At 36.6% G+C, this 17,566-nt stretch overlaps 1 protein-coding gene across 1 annotated transcript in view; it reads right to left on the reverse strand.

The window, feature by feature from the left end:
• The window catches only part of Pus10 (Pseudouridine synthase 10), a 34,800-nt gene extending 17,362 nt beyond the window's left edge, over positions 1 to 17,438 (reverse strand). Inside the window, exons 1-4 of the mRNA XM_081728230.1 lie at positions 17,146 to 17,438; positions 8,403 to 8,525; positions 5,793 to 6,097; positions 2,285 to 2,496 (exon numbers count right to left, since the gene is read on the reverse strand). Of these exons, the coding sequence (XP_081584356.1) occupies positions 2,285 to 2,496; positions 5,793 to 6,097; positions 8,403 to 8,525; positions 17,146 to 17,286 (781 nt within the window). The 5' untranslated portion in view covers positions 17,287 to 17,438. The remainder of the gene's footprint in view (positions 1 to 2,284; positions 2,497 to 5,792; positions 6,098 to 8,402; positions 8,526 to 17,145) is intronic.
• Positions 17,439 to 17,566: the final 128 nt, after the last annotated feature.

A 17,566-nucleotide genomic window follows, 5' to 3' on the forward strand; every position in this document is an offset into this window, starting at 1 on the left:
TCAAAGAAAATTACTTTACGTACAACCTTTCTATATCTTCACATTAACACGAAAATGGGATTAATTAGTGTTAACATATTACAGAAATAATAATAATTAGTACTGTATCAGCATTGCCCCGACCTCGGGGCAATGCTCATACAGTTAGTTGGATTGCCATTATCTTGACGTAGGTGTCTGTCATTGAAACAATGGTGATACAGCAGAAACGTGCTCTTTTAGCTGATTCTATAGATATGTAACATGACATACTTCTGGCAGATTTTGTCCGTTTACCTAAAGGTTACATGGAAAATGGAAGTTGTGCAAGATAAAACTTCTATTAAGCGAATTGGATAACAAAATAGTGTAACTGAACCAAAACACTTTTAACATGAGACCTTAATGTACTAAAGAGTATGGCAATTTTCCAAAACATAAAACGTGACAAAAATTGTACATTCCAAAAAACATTGAAAATGAACATTTAAAAACAAATAAAATTAAATATAGCTATTTTGCTTCTGTGAATGTAGTACATATATTAATGAACGTTTGCTGCTGATCCGTTGTGTACAATACCTGTACCATATCAAATAAACATGCAGTTCTCACAGTAAGTGAAAGAAGCAGCATACTACTCATGCTTGTAAAAAATGTCAATCCTTACAAGAAGCGTAAATGAAACAAAATAAACAGATGTACCACAAAAACATTGGGCTACCTATCAAAAATAATCTATTTACTGTATAAACATCTATTTATTGCATGAACATCTATTTACTGTAAATTTAGACCCTGAAATAAAACTGAGAAAGATATAGTAGTGCCCCTTCTGTCTAGCACAGGCTGAGGCAACAGCAGGACATCATCATCAGCGGAAACAGTATACACGTCCTCATGCACTGGCCAGTAAAACATAGTATATTCATATTTTTGCGAACAAATTTTACATCGTAAAAAGAATCTACTACTTGAATTACTTGGGCAACAAAATGCTTCACTGATTTCTTTCGTAAGTATTTAAACAATAACCGATGTCCAACTTTAATTGCAGTACGATTTTCATGTTCATCATAAAAAAATATCAATTAATACCATTGTCTATGTACACTCATGTCCAAAATTATTATCGCATATCTATAAATATGTTGTTGTAGGAATATAATTTGATACCTAATTCGCCCGGTATTTCTTATGATGTTAGTACGTGTATAATCGGTAGAGACATGTATGTGGCAAATTTCATGCCAAAAGAGCAGTAAATAAGAACAATGAAACGAAAATAAAACTTTCTTGTCCATTTAGCAACATTTTGTTTTACTCATTCTAGTTTTCGTATTTATAATTCTTTTCCTATGAAATTTACTACAAATATACATTTCCCGATTATACACATAGTTTCAGTATCAAAAGTAACCTGCAAATTCATTATCAAATTTTATTCTTACAAGAAAACAGTTATAGATATGCGACAATCATTTTGGACATGAGTGTACATTGTTTTGTTATGGGTTATCAGGAAAAAAAAAGGACAAGTAAATTAACTAATTATGAATACATTATTATTGCTCAGCATTGCCCCATTCCGATAACATTTTGCCTCTCTTTGAATAAGGTCATCTTTAGGCAATTCAACAGGGGTGACCACTGCAGTAATGGTTGCAGATAGCGACACTGATACATTTCCTACAATAATCTGCCTGGAAAATATTTCTAAATTTCACTTGTTAAAAAGTAAGACCTCTTAAATTGACCCACGAAAAATGGAGAAAATAAGTCATATATATATATATATATATATAGGCAAAGTGGGGTTAAAAATACACAATGTAAGACCCGTATTACCTTGTTATATATCTGCAGAACTGGTGCATAATTTTAATTTACAGATTTATTGCATATTTTACACTCAGGGTGAAAACTTTTTACCCTTTTTGTTCAGATTTACCCCGTGGGTTCAGCCTTGTCCCGGTTGACGTTATTATTTGCTACTCTATGCAGTCAAATAAATCAACTACAAGTGAGGCGGCTAGAAAGGTTAAAGAATTTAAAAATGTTAATACTACAACACCATTGTTTAAGAATATCTATATTCATTTCAGGTGTTTTTTTCTTTTATTGTATATATATTTCTACTAGACTGAATGTAGATATAAGAAAAAAGAAAGGGAAGTAGTATTGATAACAATAATAATAATAATAACCTGTATAAAGAAATTCTTTTAAGATGCACGCATGTTCAAATTCAGAATCAAAACATAACAAGTACAACGAGAAAATTAGGCTTTAAAATCATAAATACCTGCCATATAAAGAGAGTTGTGACTGCAACTCGTTTTGTCATATGTAATTTCCTCATTTGGAATCGAAGGAGGGCAAGGATAATGTTCTTTAAATTGTTTCGCCTCTGTTATAAGAAGAGCATTTTCAACAGCCTTCCTTGTATACAATCCTCCGCTGTACTTCCTTTTCTGTTGTTGTCGTTGCTTAAAAAGTTCTTGATGCATCTTCAACCTACGAACACATAAAACCCGGAATAAATTAAACAACCTACACGGAAAAGGTGTTGTTAAGGAGTGTGTTGATGTATCTTCATTCCTTAGATTGCCGATCGCAATTTTCTCATGGTATGGCTTAGGGGTAACATAGAAACACGCAAAAAGAGCTTTTACACGGATCCAAACGAATCTACGAGATACAAAATGCAGTTGCCTAAGGCGTTTTATAGGTAGGAGTAAAAGGAATTTAAAACTGCGTGTCAAATTAAAATCTTATGAATACAAAAACAAACTAACAGGTTTAAAGTATTTCGAAATATTTAAAAGAAACAAAACACAATGTTACAGAGTTAAGTAAACCTTTTTATATACTTTTTATTACTGATACAGTTATAAAAAGTAACACCGATAGAGACTGGTTAAATAACGAGCAGAGACTCGCATTAAAATATATATAAAGTACTGATACAAAAACAATCACTTAACGTAAAAGTTGATGTTGCCAACCTTCTCTTTCCTTCCAAACAAAAAGAATATATAATTTGATCTCGTTATTTGGGAGCAAGCCGCAACTTCTTGATAAATGGATTGGAACAATGAATTGGGCAAGATGTGTGGCATTGTTCTTCCACGGTAAATCCGTTCCTTAATAATTCTTAAATGTTTTCGTCATACTCCCAGGATGCATGGTGGCTGTGTGGAAGAGCGCTGACCTCTAGTACGAGGGGTCCCTGGTTTGATCCCAGGCCACGTAAGTGTGTGGAGAACATCGTGTCTGCAGGTTTTCTGGAAGTTCTCCCGTTTCTATCCACATTTTCATTCCACTAATTTCTTCATTCACTTTCATTAATCAATCGTCTCTTTTGGCCTAGTAGGCATAATTATGGGACGTTAAACTAGAAATTACTTCAATGAGCAAGGCTCTAGACATGGGCCGAAAGCTTGTATATGCATGAATTATCTAAGAATCGGAATTTTAAGTGAGATAATTCTATTCTTCATATTCGAAAACTTTTTTGATACTTATCTTTCCTCGTATCTCGCGAACTCTGAGACTCAAAAAGATCTTAAAGATTTTAAAACAAAGACCAATGAGTAATTATGATAGAATCCTATTAGTATATACAGTGAGAAGCCAAATAATTTCCAAGCATTACTGTCTTTATGCTGGAATATACTGGGTAGGCCAGATATAATTAGGCAGTTTTTAATAATTAATAATCAATCAATTCAACAACACACGGGAAAATAAAGAAGTACTTTTTGTTGTCGTCATAGATGGCACCATCATACTGTATAGTGGGAACGAGGTCAATATATCTGGTTCCTTAGTGCGTATTAAGAAATCAGCATGCTTGTCTATTGAGCAGCGCGTAAAATGTGCGCTTTATCTCTGTCACTAACAATGTATCATAAGTCCAGCGTATGATGTTGGAAGAGTTCGGGCCGCCAGCAATCCACAGGGACTCAATCGCTCGAATAAACATGCACGTGTTGCTGCGAAACTGGCATCATCATCTCACAAATTGAAGTCTACCCGCCGTTTGTCTGCCCTGCTGGACATTTCGAGGACAAGATTACATAGAATTTTGAGTGACATGAAGTTGACACCATACCATCCACAGCTTATTCATGTTCTTAACGAGGACGATTTGGCAGGCGAGTTTAGTTTACCAAGTTTGATCTATGTTGACGAAGTTTCAGGAGAGCCATGACCTTACCTGGACTATTGGGTGGACTGATGGGGCTAAATTTCACACATCGGAATCGGTCAACACATACAACTGCGTGTTTTGGCCGCCAGAGAACCGCAGTGTCATCATTAAGCAGAATTTCCAGTCCCAGAAGTGAAGGTGTGGGGCGGCGTGGCATATGAAAGACTAATTGGCCCGTTTTTCCTGGAAAGTTGCGTCACAGGGAAAAGCTACCAACAGCTACTATAGAAAATATCCCACAACTTCAAAGTCGACAGAACTTTCAAGAACTGTGATAACAGCAAGATGGAGCCCCACTATACTGCGCTAAAATCGTTCGGGCGTTCTTGTAAGAAGTTCTTCCTAAAGGCTTGATTGGCCGTAGAGAAGCTGTGAAGTGGCTAGCCAGTTCCCTCGACATAACCTCAGCTCACTTTTTCCTTTAGAATCACCTCCAAAACAGAGCGTATGCTAATCCTATTGATAGTGAGCAACCTCTACATGAAGTGATTATTCAGGAGTTGAACAATGTTTAGGTGAGTATGTATTCTGTGCGTCTGAAAGTCTGTATTGACTTAGGTGGTGCCCAGATCGACCACTATCTTGAAAGTCGATGGTTTATATGTGTGTGTGATTTCATTTTTGTAATCTACTCTAACCATTGCAATATGTTATACTGTACACTTCTCAATAAAAATAACATCTATTCAGAACTGCCTAATTTAGTCTGGCCCAGGGCGTATACTTCTGCTGTTTTTGGGACATACAAGTCCACTCCTGCACTCTTCACTTTTCTGTTCAATTTAAAAGGTATGTCTCATGCACATTTGAATTTGCTGTAGAATGCTGTACATTCTTCCACCTACAATTCTAAAAAGGGCTTCCACACTTACGGATGTTGTCTATAATATGATGAAACTCGTTCTGACTCACAAACGTTACTCCTCCTCAGATTATTTATCAAAGCTATATTACATAATTCATGGGAAATAGTAGTTTTACTTTTTACAAATTTATTTTCAGCAGTTTGACTCTTCTGAGGAGTACAGTAGGTTTGTTTAAAACACGTAAAAATCCATTACTTCTTCCCGCAGCAATTGAAGTCCATTTTCAAACAACTTAAAGTTATTTATAATCAATTCTGTTTTTGACTTTTAGTTAGTATTTTACGTATGAAACACATTGAAATAATTAATTGACTACTCATCTAAATTTACTGTCAATTAATTAGCCTATCGACTTCCATTTTAGTTGTCTACAAGTTTCTTGGTTAGACTGGAGTTCTGCACCCCTTTCAGCACAGAGGCTATATGGAAAGTGGACTTACAGTTTGAAGTGGAATTCGAACCACCATAAAACTTTCAAACTTTTCAAGGTTCTCCCAACGGGAATCTGACACTCAGGACCTCGTGCGCCAAAGGCGCGTACGCACAAGCCACTAGTCCAGCGGAAACGGCTAGTTGTCTACTAGTAACTGTTCTTAATTCAATCATAAATTCATCTGAAATGGAACGGAACATGCAAATACTTAAGCCTAAAAACATACAAAATAATTATTGCTATATATTACAAAACCTGACAAACAATAATCAGCCGAAGTGAGAGTACTCACACTTACAGGCAGGAGCATTCCTCTTCATCACTCTTATATAACACATTAACACCAACAAAAAAATCACTTCCTATGCCAGAGTCTAAGTCCTTATTAATTATTTTAGACATTTTTGGAGCTACCACCCACTTCCAAACGTCCTTCATAGAAATAATAAATTCATCTGCTTTCAACGTGGAATAAACTTCAGGGAATGTATCTACTAAATATAACCAGATGGAGTGTTCTCGTAATTGCATTGCTATCGGTAAGGAAATAGCACACGTAAATCTACTGGAATCATAATTGCATGACAAAACTTCTTCGCATATCTGAAATGAAAGCAGCATTATTATATACACCAATTTGATAACACTACCAAAGACCAAACTACTTCAACACTAGCAAGTATAATGCTATATCATAAAGAAAATACAGAATTTGTAAGATTGTAACTATAAATTTCAAATATGATGAAAATCAAAACGAACGCTTATTAATGAATTAATATTTTGATTTTATCTTCATTTTTCGGCTGAGTGATTAATTGGATTTTAACACTTGTTTCGAACAACGAAGCTATCTGAGATAGGATCCTCCTGTTTAAAATGAGATTCGTATCATTACAGGGATTTCTACCAGAGAGTACCCTCACTAGGGATTGAACCAGGAATCGCATGCATAAGCAACATGTGAATTATTCAGTTGGAAAAAAAAAAATATCGTCTTAATTGAAGAACATTAGAAAAAAGGTTTACAAGTTCAGCTAAGGTGACGACGATTTATCTCCCAAGCACCAATGGTTTTAAATAAGAAAACCAACTGGTGTTCCTGTCTTTTCTGTATGTGTTGATCGAGTTTCTTTTCTTCTGTGCACTGAAAATCCTTCAGAAACACGACATTCATGTTGTTTTTTTTTTTTTTAAATTGATTTTATATTTTAAACAAGATTTATATACATATACCACTAAGAGCTTTGTGTATGTGTTTCTGATGATTATAATACTTTTGCAAAATTTAGTATTTCATAAAAGTCTCATATGCAGTTATGTTATAAAAATGGCAATCACAATCCTGGGAATTACGGAAATATAGATATATATCAATAGGAATAAAAGTAATTATGTAGTGTTTAGAAATCTAGTTTTGTAATTTAAGTTGCAAAAAATAACTGCCCCTTAATAGGTATGTTCCTCGAATCTTAAGTCACCTGCGAACAAATGAGCATGCAGAGGCATATCATCAAATATTTGACTCGGAATGAGTCAACCCATAGTTGTAAACCGTAGTAGATGCCTCCACCTTAGCGAAAATCTAGTTACGCCAATGTTCATGATACAATTGTAAGATGTCAAGTTTTCGATTTTTTACGAGTTTTAGGGGCGTATATCATCAGCTCCTCTCATATACATTATTGATATGAACAGGTTCTCCTTTAGAAAAATCTGCCCGGGAAGTAAAATGAAAATATGAGGAGGCTTTATAATAGCAGGATACTGTTTGCTAAAGACCTGCCCTGCTCAAGAGTGAAATGTAATCGCTATTTAATTTACCATAGCTCCTAAACATCTCCGGGAGGACAAAGCTCCCTCCTCCGCAAGTACGCCTGGAAAAAACACTGGGTGCGAACTAGTGCTGTCAAAACTCGAATCGATAATAATTATTCAAATAACAAATTCTTCTACATAAAATTTGAGGCTGACAGGTTATGGCAGTACTGTAAAGGAAAATTCATGTCTGATGAGTGTGAGTATCAGTTCGATCTTAACTTACGAGCAAAAACGAGTTCTAAAAATTATGTTAAGGAAACAAAACCAATCTATAAAATTGTACTGGATGTAAAACATAATCTTTTACTTCATTCTTTTTTCCTTTTAAATTACGCAAAATTATTGTTTACTGTAGCCTTTAGATTGAGTTTATAACATATATCCGAACTGTCTATAACATAACATATATATTTGTCATTACTGCACTCGAAATTTTATTATTTTGAAACCAAATCCGGACTGCACATATTTCGGATTTCTGTACTTTTTACGAGCTTTTAAGTCATTTTTCCTTGTTGTTGCAAGACAATCAAATGGTCTTTGTTTCTTTTTCGCACTGCGAAGGTGCTAAGCCATTGCAAATACGTTAAACTCTGCAAGTGAAAATTATATTCCATCAATTACTGATATCACAAATTAAAAAAGGAATTAATTGACGCTACGAATTTCATTAATTTAGATCGTAGATACATGCCTTGCCTTAGCATTCAAATGGATACCTTCATTGAGATGCCAAAAATGTACCAGTTGTATCCATCTTTTTTTCTTTCTGTATTTGGAGACAGAAATCTCCACATATTGCCAGTCATATTTTATTTGTATTTAATGCAATTACATCTATAATTAGCAGAAATCACTCTTCTCAAGCAAATACAGCACACAAAAATACAGAAGAGATAATTAAGCCATATTATTAAAACTTTCTTTCGTTTAACAAAAAGTAAATCCTTCCTTCTCCCCCCCCCCCCCCTTCCCGTTAAACAATACATTAAATGTTCCATATTAGTATAGGTAGTGTAGAGGCCTAGTATCAGCGTTCTTTAGCATTTAGAACGGACTAAATAAGTATAATGTGATACTAAGTTACCTTCTGTATGCAGTTATCCTGGGAACTATCTTCTAATAAACCCAAGCAAGCCACGCATGGGTTTGATCTATGAAGTTTAGATGGAACCTTGCCTTCCGGTTCATCAGATTCCAATAAATTTCTCTGTAACACAGACAACGGAGAATTCATTAATTGAAAATTAAAGCACTAAGATAAAATGTGTGTTTAAAAATACAGCAATTACGTATCAACTATATATATATATATTCTTTAGTACGAAAATGTTGACTACTTATTTTCGTCCATCACAGAGCCCACTTAACGAGAGTTGAGATCAAACTCGGGACTTTACGCACCATGGGTAAGCGAGCTATCATCATGGTTCCTTTTTAGAATATATATATAAGAAACCTGAACGAGTGATATTTCGAAATCTATATAATTATTACTACTTACTTTATGGGGTTTCTAATTTGTATTTTTTCATTCGATAACTCTAATTACCTCCTAAAAATACTAACTCACCTAAGATATCAGGATCATAAAGAACACGCACAGACAGAAAAATCAATTAAATAAGTTACGAGGGTCACTACGAAAGTTTTGAGATACGCATTGTTGTGGCACAGTATTTGAATTCCAACAATTGCATTCAGTAGTGGTATCCAGAGCGAAGAAGCGAAGCAAGTTTCAACTCGCTTCGCTTATCGGCGTGGCCGTATCGCCTTCACTTGTTTGTTGATGTGAGCAGTATTCGGCTGTCTAGAATGGAGCTCGAAAGGGAACATTTTCGGGCAATAATCCTTTACGATTTCAAAAGTGGTTTGAACGAGACACAAAGCCTTGACCGTTTGCAGCGGGCATTTGGGGACCTTGCTCCTTCCCGTGCTACAATTTTTCGGTGGTTTGGTGAATTCAGAAGAGGCCGGACATCGCTTAAAGATGAAGGGAGAGCTGGGCGTCCGGCAATACCTGTGTCAGATGAAAACATTGTCGCTATGGAACAAATGATTCGAGAAAATCCTCGAACAACTTTCAAGGACATTGAATCTACAGTGAAGATTGGATCGCCAGCAGTAACAAAAATTCTTCATAATCATCTTTGGCTCAGGAAGGTTTCATCTCGTTGGGTGCCTCACACTTTGACTGAACAGCAGAAGCGCATGCGTGTGGAATGGTGTCAAGAAATGCTTGCAAGATTTGATGGAGGCAATTCTCGACGCGTCTCTGACACAGTTGCTGGTGATGAGACTTGGATCTATCAATTTGACCCTGAAAATAAACGCCAGTCTACAATTTGGATCTTTCCAGACGAAAATCCACCCACGAAAGTGTGGGGAGAAGATGGTCGCAACTTTCTTCTCCAAATCTGGCCATGTTGCAACTGTTCCACTTGAAGAACAAAGGACTGTTACTGCTCAGTGGTACACCACTGTTTGCCTAACAAAAGTGTTCCAGAAGCTGCAGGAACGGCGTCCAAGAACTGGATTGCGTGGAATCCTGCTTCATCATGACAACGCGTCCGCACACACGGCCAACATCACAATTCAGTTTTTAGAATCTACGGAGGTCAAACTTATGACTCACCCGCCGTATAGCCCTGACCTGGCCTCGTGTGATTTTCTTCTGCTCCCCAGGGTCAAAGATCGCATGCGTGGGAAGAGATTTTGCAGCCCTGAAGAAGCTGTAGTGGCTTACGAAAATGAACTTTCAACACTTGAAGAAAAAGACTGGCAACACTGCTTCCAAAAGTGGTTTTCGAGGATGCAAAAGTGTGTACAGTGTAATGGTGAATACTTTGAGAAATTGTAAGTGTTAAATTGATTTTAAGTATGTAAGTTATTTCACATCTCAAAACTTTCGTAGTGACCCTCGTAATGTATATCCTTTATACTTGAAATATCGCAAATTGAGTAAGTACTTTTTTCTTTTTTTAATTTTTCACTTGAAGATTCCAACGAGGAATCTGAAAATAAGCTACTGAGTAAAGAACTCCAAATTATAAGATCAACATTGATTGTCACACGTTAAAGCGTGACCCAAGCGTACAGTATTTTTATTAGGTATATAATTCAAATATATTAATTACTAGCAATGACCTATCTCTTATTAACTTCTGATAAGCCCCGCCGCGCCAAATCAACATACTAAGGTGAGTGAACGAAATCAAACTCAAGCTAAACTATCCTATTCATAATCACTATTATCATATAAACGCAGGAAAAGGAAGAAAGGGAGAAAGAAGAATCAAGAGGATGAGAGTGGAAAATGGCATGGTATAGAAAGTATGGGAGAAGAAACTGAAGAATTTATTGAAGAAAGGAGGGGTTAACATTTATAGAAAGAGTGGAGAAAGTTTATTAAGATCAATAAAGAAGAATAGAAAATGCACCAAAAAGATTAATGAAGAGGAAGAAGGAGTCATCTACAGGGTATGGTGTGAGGACTGCGATATGCCATATATATAGAAGAGACAGGAAAGAGAATGAAAGAAAGGATAAAACAACATAAAGATGATCTGAGCAGGAAGAAAGATACCAATGCCATATACAAACATGTTAAGGAGACGATACGACGGAAGTATTGGAGATAGAGAAAATAATGATAAGGAAGTGGAAAGAAGCAGATTGGATAAAGAAGGTAGGAAGAGATAAACTGATGAACTGGACAGGGGGCTACCTATTAATGAATTATGGCAAGGAAGTTTGGATAGGGTAGACCAGAATAAAATTAAAAAAATGCCCTTATCAGAACCAAAAATGGCGGAACGTGATTAGTTGGAAAGTGAACAAGGAGACTTATGGGATTGACTGAAGGCCTCAACAAACAATAAAAATTTATAACAATGACTATATATATACATATATATGTATATATATATATATCTGTTAAAAGAATTTAAAATTTGTCATAACAATACTACATATATGTTTGTATTTTCATTTGTTTGATAGTGTCTGAAGAAGGATATGTTAGATATCCGAAACAGTTACTTATTATTTACTTCTTATAATTTAAAATACAGTGGGTTTTAAGCTTTGGTCAGTATTTCTTTTGTTAAAACTATTATCATGTTGAAAAGCTGGCAGGGGGTTAACGGAATAAATACTTCGTTATCGAACAGGAAAATTATCACAACCTAATTCTGAATATTGAAGATTCACTTGTTAGAGCATTAATAAAATTTTCATAAAAGTAAAAGTACATAAAACAAAGCGACAAATCGTTGAGAGTCAGAAATTATATTCAGCTATGAAATTATCTGTAAACATGCGAATAGGGTTGGAAAGTAAAGTTCACGGCCATACACTTGTAACTCAAAAAAACTTGTAGTAATCACTAGCAGAGCTTGATACCTGTTTTCAGCAAGTGTTTCAACTTACGCTCATACCTACATCGCTAACGTGCCTGATTCCTATGGTCGTACTCTCACCTTACTACAGAGCTTACTAGGTTCACCCTGCCCAGAATCGAAAGATAAAATTCTTAATTGGGATCTTATTCCGCGTATGAGAGCCAAAATCGGAAATTCAAAAAAAGAAAAAAGTGAAATGGTTTCGAACAACAAGAAACGAAATGCACACTTACTGCCTTAGAAAATGTTTCTTGAGGGAGGAGTTACATTAAAGGTTGCAGATTGACTCTGCAAGGGCTGAGTTTAAATACAGGGGTCGCGGACATAAGTACACCTATGTTAATGCAAAAGCGGACAGAAGCTCCCCGGATATAATCTCACCACTAATAATATAATTGTATTATAAGTTAATTAATGCAATAAAGAATACAAGAATGATAACTAATTACATTTATAGATAAACTAATTTAATTGCAAAGGAAAATAAACTTGAAGAAAATAAATAAGCAACGGAAAGATGGCAAAGGAAAATATAACAAAAATGGAAACTAGACTTTGAATATTAATATGAAGTAGATTTTAAATATTACAATATAAATTGAAAACAGACTTGGACAAAGAAAATACTACTTTCTTTTACTGAAGAAAGCAATCCAATCCCCTCTCATGTGCTGGAACTTTCGGTGCAGGAAATTTTACAGCACACAAATATCGGTAAACGAAATTTTGGTGAAAGGGTATCTCCTTATTATTATTATTATTATTATTATTATTCACTATGGGTGAAAGTATCTGAGATATATTTAATTTTGCTTTAGAAAAACGTATGATAGGTATGAAGAGGTATTAAAATCTAGACTTTGATTAGTATAAGGGGCGATCAACTGAAACCCGTTCGTTCCATGTATAATTGGTATAATGTGTAGGAGGATATTGTTTGTTTAATAGTGTGTAATGGCTAATGTCCCTGTGTGTTGGGTGTAAAAATGTTGTTTATATGTGTTTCCGTTTTGCAGGTATAACGAGTGAAAGTTGGCGTTTAAGATCTCCAATCCGTCTACATAGGACCAGCGTGTCGTCATCCAGTTTCTGACTGCCGAAGGCTGTCAACCAGCTGAAGTGTTCCGGCGCATGAAACACCTGTATGGTGATGCATGCGTCTCCAAAACAACAGTGGCGGACTGGGCCAGAGTGTTTCGGAAGGGGCATGAACAAACCACTGATTATTCCCGTCCTGGTCAAGCCAATGTTGTTGCCATAGAAGACACATGTGAAAAGGTGAATGCGGCTATGTGCATTAGTATTTAATTCATAGCGAAACATGAGCGGGTTAAACATAAGTTATGGTACTGCTCAGAAAATTGTGAAAGATCTGGGGTATCATAAATTGTGTGCGCAGTGGATCCCCAGTGTGTTGACGGGAGACCAAAAGTCAAATTTTACATGGATGGCATTTGTAAGTTAGCGACATAGTGGGACAAGTGTCTCAACGTTCATGGTGACTTCTCTGAACAATATTTTTACCGCACGCTAACCATACACGCCTCTAGAAAGTGTACAAGTTTCCGCTCGAAATAAAATTTATTTCATGAATTATGACCACTAAACGGGTTTCAGTTGACCGCCCCTTATAGGAGGCCTAATTCAGTAGAAAATAGAGCTACTAATGCTATATTTTTCCATATCAATTGTCAGATATCAGAATAAAATAATAAGGATGTTCCAGGGTTTAATGTGTTAAACGTGGGAGGTCTGAAGAACTTGTAATAAAGTGCTCCGGATATTTAAACCTGGGCTTTGACTACTAGTAGGTCTAGTTCCTCAATAGAAAATAGGCTATATGACTAATGTCATATAAGAGTTATCAGACATCAGAATAAAATATTAAGAATGTTGCAGAGTTCAAGTCTTAAGGCTGTCATCATACTTGCAGACCAATACTCATCAAATGAATCTCTTTCTTATTTACTAAGAACAAAACAACAACTTATGAACCAAAATAAATAAATAAATAAAAGCTTAGTGTTAGTAAATAAGAAAGAGATTTGTTTGAGTGTTGGTCTGCAAGCATTCGGCAATACTAAGAAGCAAGGCCTAAATACAACTGAGTATGATGAATTCATTAAAAAAAAACGTCACAAATTAATATCACCAATCCTGTTAGCAAGCAAATTCCATTATGTAAGTATTCATGCCTAATTATGAAACTATTTTAATGCAGTGATGAATTGTCCGGCCTATAAGAAAAATTTGGTTCCAAAATTTCCAGGGCCAAAATTAGGCCTACTGTCGCCCATGCTTAACACATTAAACTTGCAACATCCCTATTGTATTCTGGTATCTGATAACTGCTATACCACATTAGTAGCTATACTTTCTACTGAGTTATTGTGCGTATTTGTAATTGTACTCAAAGGCTAGATTTTAATATTCAGGGTATTTAATTACAAGTTCCTCAAGGTCTGCCCACCTTTAAATCAACGCAACTCCGTCCTTATTATTTTTTAATACCTAATAAGTGATACAAGATAGTAACTCCATTTTCTGCTTAGGAAGTAGCCAAAGCCTAAATTTCAATATTAGTACACGTCCCTGAAGGAAGATTATGTCTGCTATCGATGAGCTTTTGTCCGTCACTGTAATATAAGACTGTCGGTGACTTTATGTCCGACACCGAAATACAGTGTGAGGACATATAGCATAAAAACTACAGAGCATACAACACGAAGCAACTTAAAAATTCAAACTAACTTGCCCTATGTGGCTACTCAAAAGCACAAATGTTACCTGAAAGAGCGCAGCAGGGAGACCTACATTGTGTAGGGTGAAGGCGAGTAGCCTATATGGATAAATGAGGATAATGGAAAAGTACTTCATATGTATAAAAACATAGATCTTGCATGTTCCATAGATTTGCCGCCACTTCTATGTCCATTTTCAAGTTTGAACACTACCTTCACATTGCACTTCACTTCATCATGTCTTCCTTATAAAGTACTACGTGGTAAAGACACACTCTCATTTGGTATTTGATATGAAATCTTTAAGTTTTACGTCCCACAGTTATGGCGGTTAGGCTAAAAGAGACCGTGATGATGAGAGATGAGTGAAATGGTAGAATGAAGAAAGTGGGAGGAAACGGGAGAACCCCGAAAAAACCCACGAGCACGGTTTTTGTCCACCACAAAGTCCACATGGCGCAAGCTGGGATATAACCAGGGACCCCAAGCACCGGAGGTGAACGCTTTACCACTGAGCCACCGCGCCGCCTTACTCGCATTTGGTATTTCTACCTTATTATAGGCTACATATGAGAGGTGAGATCTTGACATATTTTGATTATCTATACACGCCGATTGGAAAATCTAGAGGTTAGTGTCTGAGAGTAGGTTCGGAAATGAGAAAAATACGTAAAATTTGAAGGAAAGAAAAGGTAAAAATGAAATGAAATCTTTGAGTTTTACGTCCCACGGTTATGCCGGTTAGGCTAAAGGAGACGGTGATGATGAGTAATGAACGAAATGGTGGAATGAAGAAAGTAGGAGGAAACGGGAGAACCCCGAGAAAACCAACGTACGCGGCTTTTCCACGACAAGGTTCACTTGGCGGGGGCTGGGATTGAACCCGGTACCCCAAGCACTAGAGGTGAACGCTCTACAACTGAGCCACCGCGGCCCCTGGAAAGAAAAGGTGTTTATATTTCATGAAGTGCAATGTGCTAGTTTCAAGTGTTACAAGCTGCGTGTTTTTGGTACTATTTTGAGTCGAGGCACGCTGACGTCAGATATTATTGTGTAGAGGAAATTAATTTCCAGTATTCAAAATGATACGGACGTGGCAATTCGGTTGTGAATTTTGTAACAACCTATATTGGCGAAGAAAAAGTTATTACGTTTTGTGGAGTGGTACGAGTTATTGAAACTGAGAAGAAACTGGCGAATTTATGAGGACATTGAAAATCAGAAATGGAGAAACATCGTGTTGATAGTGTGATATGTCAGTGGAAAAAGTCGGCAGTGAATCTTACGTTTTCCGAGGATGTAAAATTGTTGAAAGATCTTTCTTTTCATAAAATCTTTCAGTTTAACGTTCCATATGTATGCCCTTTAAGGTAAGGGGTTGAATACAGCAAGTGAATGATGATGGAAGAATTGGTGGAAGGAAGCGGGTGTACCCTGATAAAAACCCACGGACCCCACGCACTGGAGGTAACTGCTCTACCGCTAAGCTACCGTGTCCCCAGTTGTTGATAGAGAAGATGCTATTATAGTGTGTACAAACCGTGAAGATAAGTACAGTGAATGTGATAAGAAAGCACGTAACCTAGTGTTTTTAGTGACATCCTTGTTTAGACGCATTGTCATCACCGGTCGCGCATTCCTGCTACACTCCTGCCCTGACTGCGTTAGATAACAATCATGTTTTTTGTGGCCACAGGTTGGCTTGTACAGTCTATTTCACTATCTTAGTTTCTGTATGCCCACCATCACCGACTCGCCTGTTCCCTACTGATGCAACCCCGTGGCCCAGGGTAATTGTTTAGTAATTGGAGGTCAACACTAACGAAGACAGAAAACAGCGTCATAGCGCTGCGTTTTCTAACACAGCGTTTTTGCAGCGTCATAGCATGTTGAAACGTAAAATAAACTGTGCAAAGTGTGGAAATGAAGTAAAAATTCAGAAAAGATGCATTACATACACTATTTTACTGTCGTAATGGTAAGAAAGGAAGACAGTGTAACACACGTGTATCAAGCTATGAAAGATACTTTTATTTTGAAGGATCGAAGTTAACTGCAGAGAAAATATTGGCATTTGTAATACATTGGTACATCTTGCCATATCCAACATATGAAATAATACAAAATGAACTGGATATCTCATCAACCGTTAGTGACTGGGCAGTTCGAAATTCGCAGGTATAAATTTTTCCACTATCCTCGTTTATGCATATGCCCCCATCGCTAACGCGCCTGCCCCCTACGGACGCAAACCCTCGCTTCGCTCGGGCCCCCTGCTGCGCTTCTGCTCTGACCCAGGTAACATTCGTGCTTTTGGTGGCCACCTAGCACAAGTTGGTTTGTGGTTTACGCATTAGCTCCTCATTTAATGCATGCTCTGGAAGAAACCGGAAAATGCAACAAATGTGGGAAAATTTGGTGGAGCCGTCTGCTCGAGTAATGCCTTCGTGTTTTTAGTGACCACCTAGTACAAGTTCGTTAGTGTCTTTTACACAATGGTTTTTATCGTGTACGTACACTGAAACACTCCTAAAGTGAATCTGCATAGAGGAATGCACGTCCACACCCCATAAAGGAGTTACGGTGCTGGGAGTAGATTTACTGAAAAAGAAGTATAAATGCAATGAATTTACGTATTAATACGTAAAAATGAATATTCACCGAAAAGATGGTATACATTGACTACCTTTTTCAAACCTTCTTTCCAGTTGCGATACAAATTACAATCTCTTTCTCCTAAGTATCTGAAACAACACCGAGGACAACATCCCGCTGATTTCAATGCTAAAAACACTCGGTTTTTAGTTTCACTTAACATGATTGTCATAGTTTATTATCTCTTTTTCCTTGTAAAGGCAGTCGTATTCGATTAAAATGACCTTTCTATGTAACCAAGCATTGCAGCTCGATCCTCGAACTAAGCTCAGCGAACTGAAATCACATGTGCACAGTGCACTCCGCACTTCAGAATACTCAATTGATTGGAATCAGTAATATGAATCTGAATTATGAATCAAATTGATTAGTTGATGACTCGTGTTTTGTATTTCCAATGTGGCTTAATTTTCTTTCGGAAAGTGAAAATATTTCAGATAGTAGAAAATTGT

Source organism: Thermobia domestica, chromosome 10 (assembly GCF_964235325.1).
Source record: "Thermobia domestica chromosome 10, izTheDome1.hap1.1, whole genome shotgun sequence".
Taxonomy (NCBI): Eukaryota; Metazoa; Arthropoda; class Insecta; order Zygentoma; family Lepismatidae; genus Thermobia; species Thermobia domestica.